The 14,525-nt window shown below is 38.6% G+C and overlaps 1 protein-coding gene across 1 annotated transcript in view; it reads right to left on the reverse strand.

The window, feature by feature from the left end:
• RAD54B (RAD54 homolog B) overlaps positions 1-14,525 on the reverse strand; it is a 125,774-nt gene that overhangs the window by 13,958 nt on the left and 97,291 nt on the right. Inside the window, exons 10-11 of the mRNA XM_012518128.4 lie at positions 7,961-8,251; positions 2,250-2,407 (exon numbers count right to left, since the gene is read on the reverse strand). Of these exons, the coding sequence (XP_012373582.2) occupies positions 2,250-2,407; positions 7,961-8,251 (449 nt within the window). The remainder of the gene's footprint in view (positions 1-2,249; positions 2,408-7,960; positions 8,252-14,525) is intronic.

The raw sequence follows: 14,525 nt of genomic DNA on the forward strand, positions 1-14,525 counted from the left end.
GCTGAAGAAATTTCCAAAGTAAACCCAGAGAATTTCCCAGCTTGTCTTTGGACAGTCAACATCTCCCAGAACTTGTCAAGAACCTTCATTGAACTTTCATTGGAGCTCCTGATTGCAGCCTGCCTGCAGAACCTGGACTTGTGCACCCAGCTGCATGAGAGACTCTGATAAATATCTTACTATTGACGGATATCCCTTATTGATTGTTTCCCTAGACTAATTTCCCCCGACTAATACATTACATGTATTCTTTTGTACATATCAAATATTATCTTTAAAAACATGTTTTTTTTAAAAAAAGATTTTTTATTTATTTCTCTCGCCTTCCCTGTCTCCCCCATCCCCTCAGTTGTCTGCTCTCTGTGTCCATTTGCTGTGTGTTCTTCTGTGTCTGCTTGTATTCTTGTCAGCAGCACTAGGCATCTGTGCCTCTTTTTGTTCCATCATCTTGCTGCATTGGCTCTCCATGTGTGCGGCACTACTCCTGGGCAGGCTGCACTTTTTTCAAGCTAGGTGGCTCTCCTTACGGGCACACTCCTTGCGCATGGGGCTCCTCTACATAGGGGACACCCCTGCATGGCAGGGTACTTCTTGAATGCATCAGCACTGGGCATGGACCAGCTCATCACACAGGTCAGGAGGCCCTGGGTTTGAACCCTGGACCTCCCATGTGGTACGTGGATGCTCTATCCGTTAAGCCAAATCCGCTTCCCTAAAAAGGTCCTTTTAATCAATCTGTTATTAAGCATTTAACAGAAAGCTTCCTTGTTTTAGTTATTTCAGTGTTAGGAAAAACAAAACTAAAAACCTATGTAAGTCAAATGAACCATAAATGCTGCAGAGAGGTTAAGAGTCCTTGACAATTAAATATAATTATTATTTTGTAATCTGTGTCTATGTATACTTGTATTTATTCACACAGTTTGAATACCTCTTACAGAGATAACACACATTACCTGTACCGTAAGTACTGACTTATAAGAGAACCAATGACTGCAATATAATGTGAGAACTCCACTAGAGTATGTATAGGATACAATGGGAATACAGAAGAAGGACATTTACCTCAATCTAAGACAGGAGGCTTCCAAAGGAAGACAGCATCATAGCTGAGTCTTAACTAAGAAAGCTGACTGTGAGGAATGAGAAAGGGAGGTACATCAAGCATAGGAACTTGCAATATGAAAGAGCAGAGGGTGAGAAGTAAAGCAAATTATAGGTTCTGTAGGTAGTCTGATATGATTGGACCACATGATAACATGGAGTGGTGAGAAATGAGGCTGGAGAAGGAGATAATAGCCAGATAAATGAAGAGTCTTGCCCTATGTGCTAAACAGTTTAGAAGCCATCCTGAAGAGGAGTGACAAATACATTTTCATATTTTAGAAATATAATGTAGAGTAATGTTGAGTATATGATAGGTGTGAAAGAGAGAGGGAAGTAGTTGAGAAAAGACCAAATGAGCAATTATATATAATTAATCTAAATGAGTTATTAGAATCAAAACAAAAATCATGGTACCACAAAGAAGGTGATGCATTCCTGAGATTAAGAAATAAAATCAACATAACTTAGTGACTGACTGGACATTGAGAAAGTGAAGAAGACAAGTAAGTTTAGAATGGCTTCCAGGTTTTTTTTTTGCTTCATGGTATCATTCATCAAGCTAAGGAATAATGGAAAAGCCAGCAATAGCAAATGATGAAGTTGGTTTGACACACGTGGAGCCTGAAGTCTTAGAGGACATCCAGATAAATTGAGACATTGATTAAATAGTTACACATAAAGATGTGGAACTTAGAAAAGACTAGAGATAAAGATTTGGAATCAACACTATACACATGCAATTGAAATTACAGGGAGTAGAGATCACCCAGGTAGTGTTTAGAACAAAAAGACTAAGGAGAAACCCTAAGGAATATCAATATTTTAGGGTCAGTAAAAGAAGGATACTGAAGTTAAGAAACACGTTAGGTGCTGTATATCAAAAGATCACTAGGTTTATAAAAATGTATTAATATGTATATTGCATTTAGTTTTTCTTAAATAAAAACCTGCAGACATATTGTTAGTTACGAGTTTACAGAATATTGGGAGCTGACCAGAATACCCCCCTAAAGAAGAAAAAAACTTATATTTAATACTTTTTTATTAAGGGGAGAAGGCAGGGGAGGGTGGAGAGGGAAGAACCTAGTCCAAGCAAAAACTTGATGAGAATTTGCAAACAGTTTATTAAATTAGTATCTTACTTTTCAGAAGGACAAAGTTCATGGATAACTGCTAAGAGCTTTGACAGCACCTGTAGTTTTCCTGAATCCTTCTCAGTAAACATGAGAGGGTTGTAGTCAACAGGGAACACATTTATCAAGCCTTCATATAGACTCCTTTCTTTATTTTCATCTTTTTCCTGTTCAAAATGAAGATTTTTAACACTGGTTCATGTTTGTTTGTTTTTGAGAGAGAAGAAAATATTCAATTATGGGGGAGCGGGGGTTGGAGTGGGGAAGATGACTAGCAACCTGAAAAGATTAAGGTAACTGTTATAAAATCTTTCCAGGTCATGATTTGATCATTTCTGAAACTATAAACGTGTATCCTACTTAATTGTTTATAGGGAAGTCCCAATGCCTGCTACTTTTACCCTATGCGTATAAGCTTACCCCTAAACATAACTATGGGTGAGAAAGAAAATGGAGGACACTGATAGGAAATCTGTCTGCCCCAAACACTGAGATTTGTCAGCGCTGATAACTGCTTTTCTCTCTTTTTCTTCCTTCCTGTCTGCTACTGTTTTTCTCTCCTGATTTGTGGGCTTCACACAGCACTTCCCAGGTGAAACTCAAAAACAAACACAAGAGTTAATCCAATCTCATCACCTTCTTCTAGAAAGAACAATGCTACCGGTAAACTAGAGAAATTTGTTCTTATTTATAACAATATTTTTTATTTTACCAATAGTTTTTAGAATAATTGTATTCCAACGTGATTAACAGCATGTCTAAAAGTCCCCTTCAAAAACTGCCTAATTCACATGTAAACAGATAACTAGATGTTAGCTATTAATGATTATATCACTTTTTTGATAAAATTCTTGAGATTGCTAATCTCCCTATTTTCCCTTACATTGACCATATTCAGCACTATTTTTGAAACTTTATTCAAATCAACCTACTTCCCCTGTCTGGAATGCTTCCTCATTTTTCTGTCTAATTATCACAATCTTATCAATACTTGAGGATCCAATGCAAATTCCACCAGATTATTCATAGCCTTTTGTTTGGCATTTGGTCTTTTTAAAATTTTATTTAAAGATTTATTTATTTTTTTTTTCTCCCTGCCATTGTTTGCACTCGCTATCTGCTTGTCTTCTTTTTAGGAGGCACCATAACTGAACCCGGGGCCTCCATGCAACAGAGAAGCATCTAATTGCTTCAGTCACCTCCACTCCCTGTTTTGCTGTCTCTCATTGTGCTTCCTCACTGAGTCTCTTAGTTGGATCATCTCACTGTGTTATCTTGTTGCGTCAACTCACCATACCAGCCCGTCGCATCAGCTCACTGTCTTGCTTGTCTTTAGGACACACCAGGAACTGAACGCAGGACTTCCCATATGGTGCATGGGAGCCCAGCTGTTTGAGCCGTATCTGCTTCCTGGCATTAGGTCTTGACTTTTATGGTCTACACAGTACAATCAACTTTGGACTTATTTAACCACACAATTTTTTATACTTCCCTATTGTTTTCATGTGTGTTGTCTTCCCTCTTTAATAATACTTGATTCAGGGAAGTGGATGTAGCTCAGGTGATTGAGCTTCCACTTAACACATGGGAGGTCCGGGTTTGATTCCCAGTGCCTCCTAAAGATGAGCAAGACAGTGAGCTGATGCAATGGGCTGGCATGGCAAGCTGACGCAACAAGAGACACACAGAGGAAAACATAATGAGAGATACAACAAAGCAGGGAGTGGAGATGGCTCAACAATTAGGTGCCTCCCGCTCACATGGGAGGTCCCAAGTTCAGTTCCCAGTGTCTCCTAAAAGAAGAAGACTGGCACACAACAAACAGACATAGCAATTGTGAACAACAAAGGATAGGGAGAAATAAATAAATAAAATAAATCTTTAAAAAGATAATAATAATACTTGAATCACCTAAAGGTAGTGTATCTCTATCCCTTAAACCACCACTAGTGTAAAATGCTAGGTACATAGTAATAATTTTAATTGACTTTATTCCCAAAATAAAGAAATATTTGTGTAAAGTCACTTGGTTAAAAATATTTTTTTAAAAAAGACAAAAAAAATTTTGATTCTGATGGATTATACAAGGCATGGGATCATAAAACACAGTGAACCCCATGGTAGATGATGGACTGAGTTAACAGTACAAATTTGTATAACAAATATACAATACTAATACATGGTGTTAACAACAGGGTGGTTTATGGGAAAAATACACCAAATGTAAGCTAATGACTATAATTAGCAGTAATATTTTGATGATATGATTTCATCAACTGTAACAAATGTTCCACAATGATGCAAGATGTTGGTGGTGGGGTGATATATGGGAATCCTGTACGTTATACATGGCTGTTTTATAAACTTACAACTTCTCTAATAAAAATATATATATATGACACTCTAAGATATATATGTCACTGGGATATAAACAGGGAAAGAGATGGTTGTTGGCTACTTCAGATTAGTTCTCTTAAAATGCCTATCCCTTGGAGAGGTCATCAAAAGAAAAGAGAGACATGGTCCAGTCCACAACTTTTCACATTTAGAAACTTGAATATAGTTAAGCTCTAGAGCAATGATTCATATTGATCAAATTAAAAGATTGAATAATAAGTCAGAATGAAAATGTATCGACTTACACAAGACCCACCTACTTAACAACTGGTCTGTGCATTCTGTCCTATAAAAGAAGATGTACAGGGGAAACCAAATCACCAGTATTAGGTTGTCTGGTGAATATTAAATCAGAGTACAAAGAAGATGTGTAATCTTAATAAACAAGTTTTTAACCAAGAACAAGTAACTGGAATCATTTGGTAAAGGTTAATTAAAATCATCATACTTGATTGGGTCCCACTCTCATAGACTACCTCAGTAGGTATATGCTGAGGTCTGAAAAAATGTAGTTTTAAAAACTTTACAGGGAAATGGATTTGGCTCAATGGATAGAGTGTCTGCCTACCACATGGGAGGTCCAGGGTTCAAACCCAGGGCCTCCTGACCTGCGTGGTGAGCTGGCCCATGTGCTGTACTGATGCACGCAAGGGGCGCCGTGCCACGCGAAGGTGTCCTCCATGTAGGAGTGCACCCTGTAAGGAGAGCAGCCCTGTACAGAAAAAGTGCAGCCTGCCCAAGAGTGGCACCGCACTCACAGTGAGCTGACACAGCAAGATGACACAACAAAATTAGACACAGATTCCCAGTGCCACTGACAAGAATACAAGCGGACATAGAAGAACACACAGCGAATGGAAACAGAGAGCAGACAATGGTGGGGGAAGGGAGGGGAGAGAAATAAAAAAGAAATAAATCTTAAAAAAAATAGAAATTCACATCTTTAAAAAAAAACTTTATAGGAGATAATGTACACCTCTAATTAAGAATCAACTAATGCATAATATATATTCACTATATATTTAGTGAAGAAAACAGTAGATTTAAAAATAGTAAGCAGAATGAAACCTAAAGTGAAATATGAATATGGGTAATAGTGTATGTATAATACTGTTTTTTTCTCTGAAACTGAATAAATGTATGTTAATGTTAAAAGATGTTAATATCAGGCAAAAATACAATCAAAGTAAAATATGGACAGTAGTATATAGCAATAATATTAATAATCTTCCAGTAAGGGTAAAAAAAAAAAGGAAGATACTCAGAGAAAGAAATCTGACACAAGGTACACATATTGTTTGACTCTATCTATACAAAATATAAATACAAACAAACTAGAGAGACAGAATAGCAGCTATGTAAAGCAGGGAAGCATAGAAATTGAGAGGTGATGAGCTTTTGTTTGCCTGTTTTTGTTTATTATTATTATTATTACTGGAATAATGAAAATGCTCTAATAATGAGTGAATTGATGAATATACAACTATGAGATTATACCAAATACCACTGATTGTATACTTTGGATGGACTGTATGTTTTATTAATATGTATCAAAATTGATTTGTTTAAAAAAATAGTAAGGGGAAGTAGATTTGGCTCAACGAATAGAGCATCCGCCTACCATATTGGAGGTCCAGGGTTCAAACCCAGGGCCTCCTGATCCATGTGGTGAGCTGGCCAGCGCCCAGTTCTGATGTGCGCAAGGAGTGCCGTGCCACGCAGGGGTGTCCCCTGCATAGGGGAGCCCCACACACAAGTAGTGCGCCCCGTAAGGAGAGCCACCTAGCGTAAAAAAAAGTACAGCCTGCCCAGGAGTGGCGCTGCACACACAGAGAGCTGACACAGCAAGATGACACAACAAAAAGAGACAAAGATTCCTGGTGCCACTGACAAGAATACAAGCGGACACAGAAGAACACACAGTGAATGGACACAGAGAGCAGACAACGGGAGGGGTGGGGAAGGGAAGATAAATAAATAAATCTTAAAAAAAAAAAGTAAGCAGAGTATCATTAAAAATAAGTTTCTCTACCAAAAAATTATATATATACATTTCTGATCCCTATTTCCTATCATAATATGGCATAATAATATTAGTACTTATTCCATAGAGTTTTTGTGAAGAATAAGTAAAACAATACTAGAAAAGCACTTATTTAGCATGGTATTTGGTACATAATAAGTGCTTAATAAATGTTAACTAAGGTTATTATTAATTTTAAAAAGTGGTTTTCTCTGGTTGGAAAGTTTATGGATGATTTTCATTTTCTTCTTTGAAATTTTTTGAATTTTAAAAATTTCATACAACTATCAGTATCACTTTTTTTTCTTTTTTTTTTGAGGTACCGGATGTCAGAGATTGAACCCAGGACCTTATATGTTGGAAACCAGCACTCAACCACTGAGTCACATCAGCTTCCCTGAGTTGGTTTTTTCCTTTGTTTTGCTCGTCTGTCTTTGTTTTTTCAGGAGGCACCAGAAACCGAACCCAGGACCTCCCATGTGGGAGGTGGGCACTCAACCACTTGGGCCACATCTGCTCCCCAGTATCACTTTCATAATGTGAAAAAAATAAGTTATTTCTTCGTGGTAAATTTTGCATTTATTATCACTAAACAAACTAACTTTTTTTTTTCTTTTAAGATTTATTTATTTATTTAATTCCCCCCCCTCCCCTGGTTGTCTGTTCTTGGTGTCTATTTGCTGCGTCTTGTTTCTTTGTCCGCTTCTGTTGTCGTCAGCGGCACGGGAAGTGTGGGCGGCGCCATTCCTGGGCAGGCTGCTCTTTCTTTTCACGCTGGGCGGCTTTCCTCACGGGCGCACTCCTTGCGCGTGGGGCTCCCCCACGCGGGGGACACCCTTGCGTGGCACGGCACTCCTTGCGCGCATCAGCACTGCACGTGGGCCAGCTCCACACGGGTCAAGGAGGCCCGGGATTTGAACCGCGGACCTCCCATATGGTAGACGGACGCCCTAATCACTGGGCCAAAGTCCGTTTCCTAAATAAACAAACTTGACTGACTATATTAACATAAAATAGGAAGGTAGAACATATCAGTATTAAACAAGGTGCCAAAAGGCATGGGGCAAAAAGTCTAGAAGACAGGATCTCAGACCCATTTCAACCCTAGTTCAGCTCTAGAAATGTGAACCTGTTCTGAAAAACAAGCAGGAGGCCGAAAACGATCTAGAGTAAAATGATACTGGGTTGGCTGAAGACCTTTTAGAAAATCCACAAATGCAACCCCAGGGATTGGCCCAATCTGCCCTCCTGAATTCATATGACACAGAACTCTCATCTCCTATTCCTGACCTGGTCTTACCTTTATAGACTTGAACAAAAGGCAGGGATGATTACACAGTTTTTTAAGAGCTCCTATACATATTAGATGTGGACTATTTTCCAACAACCCTTGAAGACAGAATCTGACAGCCTGAGAATTCAACAGTTTTCGATAAAGCTCAATTTGTAGTGCCCCTGGTCGGCAAAAGACTACATTTTCTATTTTAGGTGGAAGGTATTTGTTTATGATTTCCTGGGTTCTTCTAAGGACAAAGAGTCCAGTGAGGCAAGTAAGTTCAGCTGCTCTTTTCTCTCCTAACTCCTTTTCTTCCTAATGAAAAACAACAGATTTAAAATAAAAATGTTATACACAAAAATGCATTCTGTTAAAATGAATATTAAGCATTTTATATTGATATGTCATTTACTAATTGCGTACATCCAAATTTGATTTTAAACAGAAGAAATGAAATACAAGTTTGGGGATAGAAAAAACAACCAACCATGATCTCTTTCAATGTTCAGCATAATCATTTAATTAAGTTAGGCCACAGATTTCTAATTGTTTGGTTACTAGTACCATCAAAAGCCATCAGAAATCAAAAATTTACAAACTAAATTATTCTGAAAGTAAGTTTTTATATGAAGACTGTATGGGTATATAGACTTAAACGTACTCTAAAGAACGGATAGGACAAATTCTTAGAAGCTAATGTATTTTCACAGCCTAAAACTAAGATTATAGGCCAAGAAATTACTACCATAGCAAATTGTAGATTCTTTCCAAATCAATACAAGTTGTTCAATAAACACTACTACATTTTAGTAAGTCAAAAATATGTGTCAGAGTGATGTCAACAACAAGGCCAAATAACACATCCCTAGGAAAAGTCTCCCCTCAAAATCCACTAATAAAAGCTCAAATCACACTTGCTTAGAACTTGAGAGTACAGTAGAGACTGGAGAAGGACTCCACAAATGCTGAATTGAAGAAAAAGACAACCATCAAAATCAGATAGGAGATTTACATCCTGGACCAAAGTGTCCAGACCCCATGCAGCTTACGAACCACACAGAAGCAGCATGGCTGGGTTCTTCCCACCGCAGATGAAGACCACGGAACAATTCACAGCAGCAAGTTAAAAATCCCATGCATATCCAGGCACAGGTACCCCAGTCCACAGAGACCCAGGGCAGAATGCAAGTGGCTGGGGAGGGCAGCATACAAAAGTGCCCCCAGGGGAAAAAAAGAGACTAATGCAGAACTGTTTACTCAATCTCCCAGATACCCTAATAGGGAAGAAACCAGATCAGAAAAGTCATACAGGAAAAAAAAAACAACAGAGGGGAGATGGAACTGAAGTGCTATTAGAACAGGTCTCAGATTGAAAATTGTAATGAAATGGGGGCACTGAGGGAGAAAATTTAAACGGTTCATAGAGGTGGGAAAAAATTCTGTACAAAACCAAAAGAACAGATCGAGATTCCCAGAGAAGGAAGAAAGAAAATGAAGCCTTTTACTGGAGCTGAAACAACTACACAAGAAAAGGCAGTATTAAAAGTTATACCATATAATCCAAGTGAGGAAGAAGCAAGAAAATCTGAAGAGTTAAAACACCAACTACTCTAAAGGTCCAGAATAATTTGGAACAAGCATCAAATAAGGGCTTAACACAAAACCAATTAACAATAAAATCCTAGGCAAGAGAGGAAAAACTGACCTTCAGCGTTAACACATAACAATATCAGATGCCCAGACTTCAACAAAAAATTATAAGCCATATGAAGAAAGGCAGGTCATTCAAGGGAATAAATTAAAAATTTCAGAGAAAAAGCAGAATTTGGAATTACCCAAAGAACTCCAAAAACATCTACCACATCCATGAAAGGAAAAAGGAAAATATGCAAAAAAATTAACTAATGGTGGAGGCAGTGCGAAAGAATATTAAGAATACAATGTGTGAGCAAAAGGAAGAATTTAAAAGTGTAAAAAGAAACACAACAGAATTTATGGGGAAGAAAGATACAATAATGGAGATTAAAAATATACTAGAGACAACAACAGATTTGAACAGGCAGAAAAAAATTAGGGAACGAGAAATCAGGATAATCAAAATCATTCACTCAGAGAAAAAAAGAGTAGAAAAGACTGAGCAGGAAAGTGGACATGGCTCAATTGATAGAGCATCCGTCTACCATATGGAGGGTCCAGGGTTTGATCCTCAGGGCCTCCTGACCCATGTGGTAAGCTGGCCCATGAGCAGTGCCACCACACGCAAGGAGTTCCATGCCTACGCAGGGGCGCCCCATGCGCAAGATGTGAGCCCTGCAAGGAGAGCCGTCCCACGTGAAAAAAAACCGCAGCCCGCCCAGGAGTGGTGCTGCACACACAGAGAGCTGATGCAGCAAGATGATGCAACAAAAAAGAGACACAGTTTCCCAGTGCCTAATAACGCAAGCAGACCCAGAAGATGGACACAGAAAGCAGACCACAGGAGGAAGGGAAGAGAAATAAATAATAATAATAATAATTTAAAAAAGACTGAGGAGAGTCTCAGGGACTTCAGTGACAACATGAAGCATACAAACCTGCATTGTGGGTGTCCCAGAAGGAGAAGAAAACAGAAAGGGAGAAAAAATATTTGAGGAAATAATGGCCAAAAATTTCCCAACTCTTAAGACAAATATGTCTTAACTTGTCTAAGAAATACAACATACTCCAAACAGAATAATCCCTAAGAGACTTACTCTGAGAAACATAATAATCAGAATATCAAATGCAAAGAAAGAAAGAGAATCCTAAAAGGTGCAGGTCCAAGAGAAAAGTGATTTGTCACATACAAGAGATCCTTAATAACTAAGTACCAATTTCTCATCAGAAACCATGGAGGCAAGAAAGCAGTAGTAGGATATAGGTAAGGTAGTGAAAGAGAAAAACTGCCAGCCAAAAATTCTTTATCCAGCAAAAATGTCCTTCAAAAATGAAGGAGAGGGGAGCCAATTTGGCTCAGTGATTGGGTACTGGCCTCCACCTGAGGTCCCAGGTTCAATCCCTGGCCCTGGCACTCAAAAATAATCTTAAAAAGTGAATTTAATTGCCATTTAAATAAACCAAATTTGTTTAAAAAAAAAAAAAAAAAAGAGCTTAAAAACATTTAAAGAGGGAAGTGGATATGGCTCAAGCAATTGGGCTCCTGTCTACCATATAGGAGGTCCAGGGTTCAATACCCAGGGCCCCCTAGTAAAGGCAAGCTAGCTCATGTGGCAAGGTGGCCCACGTGGAGTGCTGGCCCACACAGGAGTGCTGGCCCATGCAGAGACCTGGCGCAGCAAGGTGACACAACAAAAGGAGACATAGAGGAGACACAGCAGACCAGGGAGCTGAGGTGATGCAAGAGAATGATTGCCTCTGTCCCACTCTGGAAGGTCCCAGGATTGGTTCCCGGAGACACCTAATGAGAATACAAGCAGGCACAGAAGAACACACAGCAAATGCACAGAGAGCAGACAATGGAGGGAGGGGGGAGAAATAAATAGATAAATCTTAAAAAATAAAACATTTAAAGATAAACAGGAACTAAGAAATTAATCACCAAAAGACTGTCCTACAAGTGTTGCTAAAAGGTCTTCAGATTGAAAGGCAGACAGGAGACAGTGCCTTGGAGCAGTGTGAAGAAGTGAAGATCTTTAGTAAAGGTAAATAAATAGGTAACCCAAAACCCAATAGACCGTATCACCAATATATAACTCTACTCTTTAATTCCTATTAGAGTTGGAATACAATAGAACAAGAAAAAGTCATATTTCCTGATAACAGATGTGCAAAATATAAAGATGCGGGGCAAAAACAACATAAAGAGAGGAAATGGATATGGGAGCAGAGAACATGTATGCTACTGAAGCTAAGATGGTATCTATTACAAAAATAGATTATGTTTGTAAACTGGTCTGTACCTAGGCATGATTAAATTATGATTAGGGCTTTGATTGGGCCACGTCAGTAGAGCATTGAGTCCCCTCCCCTTGATGGGTGGGAACTCACAGATAAAAGGCATGACAAAGGACAGAGTTTTGCTGTTGGAGTTTTGAAGCTGGACTTTTGAGCTGGAGCCCAGGAAGTGAACACACAGGAGAAGAACACAAAAGGAAGAGAGATGGCTCCTTATACATGGCAGAAGCCCCGGGGAGAGAGGCAGAGCCATTTGCCTCATACTCTACAGATGACCTTGTGAAGTAAGCATAGCAGTTGAGCCCAGAGAGAAAAACTCAGCCCAGAGCAAAGCAAGTCCTGGGAAGAGAGGAACCCAGGAAGCCTGAACCCTGGCAGACGTCGGCAGCCACCTTGTTCCAACACTTGGAAATAGACTTTGGTGAGGGAAGTAACTTACCCATTCTGCCAATGGCCTGGTAACTTTAAGTCTCTACCCCAAATAAATACCCTTTATAAAATACAACCAGGGAAGCAGACTTGGCCCAGTGGTTAGGGCGTCCATCTACCACATGGGAGTTCCGCGGTTCAAACCCCGGGCCTCCTTGACCCGTGTGGAGCTGGCCCATGCGCAGTGCTGATGCACGCAAGGAGTGCTGTGCCATGCAGGGGGTCCCCACGTAGAGGAGTCCCACACTCAAGGAATGCACCCCATAAGGAGAGCCGCCCAGCGCGAAAGAAAGTTCAGCCTGCCCAGGAATGGCGCTGCACACACGGAGAGCTGACACAACAAGCAGACGCAACAACAACAACAAAAAGAAACACAGATTCCCGTGCCGCTGACAACAATAGAAGCAGACAAAGAAGAACGCTGCAGCAAACAGACACAGAGAACAGACAACTGGGGTGGGGGGGGGGGGTGTGGAGGAAGGGGAGAGAACTAAAAAAATAGAAAGGAAAGAAAGGAAGAAAGAATAAAAATAAAAACCAACAAATTTCTGGTATTTTGCATCAGCACCCCTTTGGCTGACTACTATGATATCTTTTCAAATTAGTAGGTTATATAATACAACCCCAGGGTAACCACAAAGAAAGAATTTTTAAAATACACAGAAATAGAAATAAGAAAAGGAACAGTCAGATATATGACAAAAGATAAACTATACAGAAAAGGAGGCTACAATAAAGGAAAAAAGAACAAAAAAGATATAACATACAAAAACTAAAGGACAAAATGGCTGAAATAATTACTGCCTTTTACAGTAATAACATTTAACATTAATGGATTAAACTCTCCAATCAAAAGACATAGATTGGCGGAATGGATTTAAAAAGCACAATCCAATCATTGTTTACAAGAGACGCCCTTAGATCCAAAGACACAAACAGGTTGAAAGTGAAAGGATGGAAAAAAATAATCCATGCAAATAGTTACCAGAAGAAAGCTGGGAGTAGATAGACTAATATCAGACAAAATAGACTTTAAGTCAAAAGCAATTACAAGAGACAAAGAAGGGCACTATCTATGAACCAAAGGGCCAATCCACGAAAAAGAAATAAAAATCATTAATATTTGTGCACCTAACAAAAGTAAACCCAAAATTCATGAGACAAACACTGGCAAAAATTAAGGGAAAAATAAACACCAATACAGTAATAGTAGTAGACATCAATATACCATTCTCATCAATGGATAGAACATCTAGACAGAAGATCAATAAGAAAACAGAGAACTTGAATAAGACAGTAAAGGAGGAGACCTAACAGACATATACAGAACAATGCACCCCAAAACAGCGGGGTATTTATTTATTCTTCTCAAGTTCACATAGATCATTCTCCAGTACGGACCACATGTTGGATCATAAAACCATTCTCAATAAATTTAAAAAGACTGAAATTATACAAAGCACTTTTTCTGATCACAATGGAATGAAGCTGGAAATCAATAGCAGGCAGAGAACTGAAAAATTCACAAATATATGGAAGTTAAATAACATACTCTCACTAGGACAAAAAAGATATTAAGGGAAATCAGTAAATACTTTGATACAAATAAAAATGAGACTACAACATATCAAAACTTATGGATACACAAATTCAAAGAAGATATTATATCAATACCAAGGGTCAATAATAGGGGATATGGTATTTTTTTCTTTTGGACTAAGGAAAACATTAAAAAATTTACTGAGGCAATGGCTGCACAACTTTGTGATGAAAGTGAGAACCACTGAGTGTACACTTTGCATAAAATGTTCAAGGCATGGGACTATATAATACAGTGAACCATGTGATGGATGATGGACCATGGTTAACAGAACAAATATGAGAGCATTCTCTCATGAACTATAACAAATGTATAATACTAATACACGGTGTTAATAATAGGGGGCTGTATGGAAAAATAAACTAAATGAAAGCTATGGACCACAGTTGCTAGCAATATTTTGATGACACTTTTTCATAATTTGTAACAAATGTTCCACAATAATGCAAGATGTTGGTGTAGGTGATATACAGGAATCCTACACGTTATACATAATTGTTTTTTAAATTACAAACTTCTCTAGTAAATATATATCTATTTAAAAAAAAAAGCAATAAAGAACATTAACAAAACCAAAAGTTGGTTCTTTGAAAAGATCAATAAAACTGACAAGCCTTTGGCTAAAGT

The sequence above is a fragment of the Dasypus novemcinctus genome, chromosome 14, assembly GCF_030445035.2.
Source record: "Dasypus novemcinctus isolate mDasNov1 chromosome 14, mDasNov1.1.hap2, whole genome shotgun sequence".
NCBI lineage: Eukaryota > Metazoa > Chordata > Mammalia > Cingulata > Dasypodidae > Dasypus > Dasypus novemcinctus.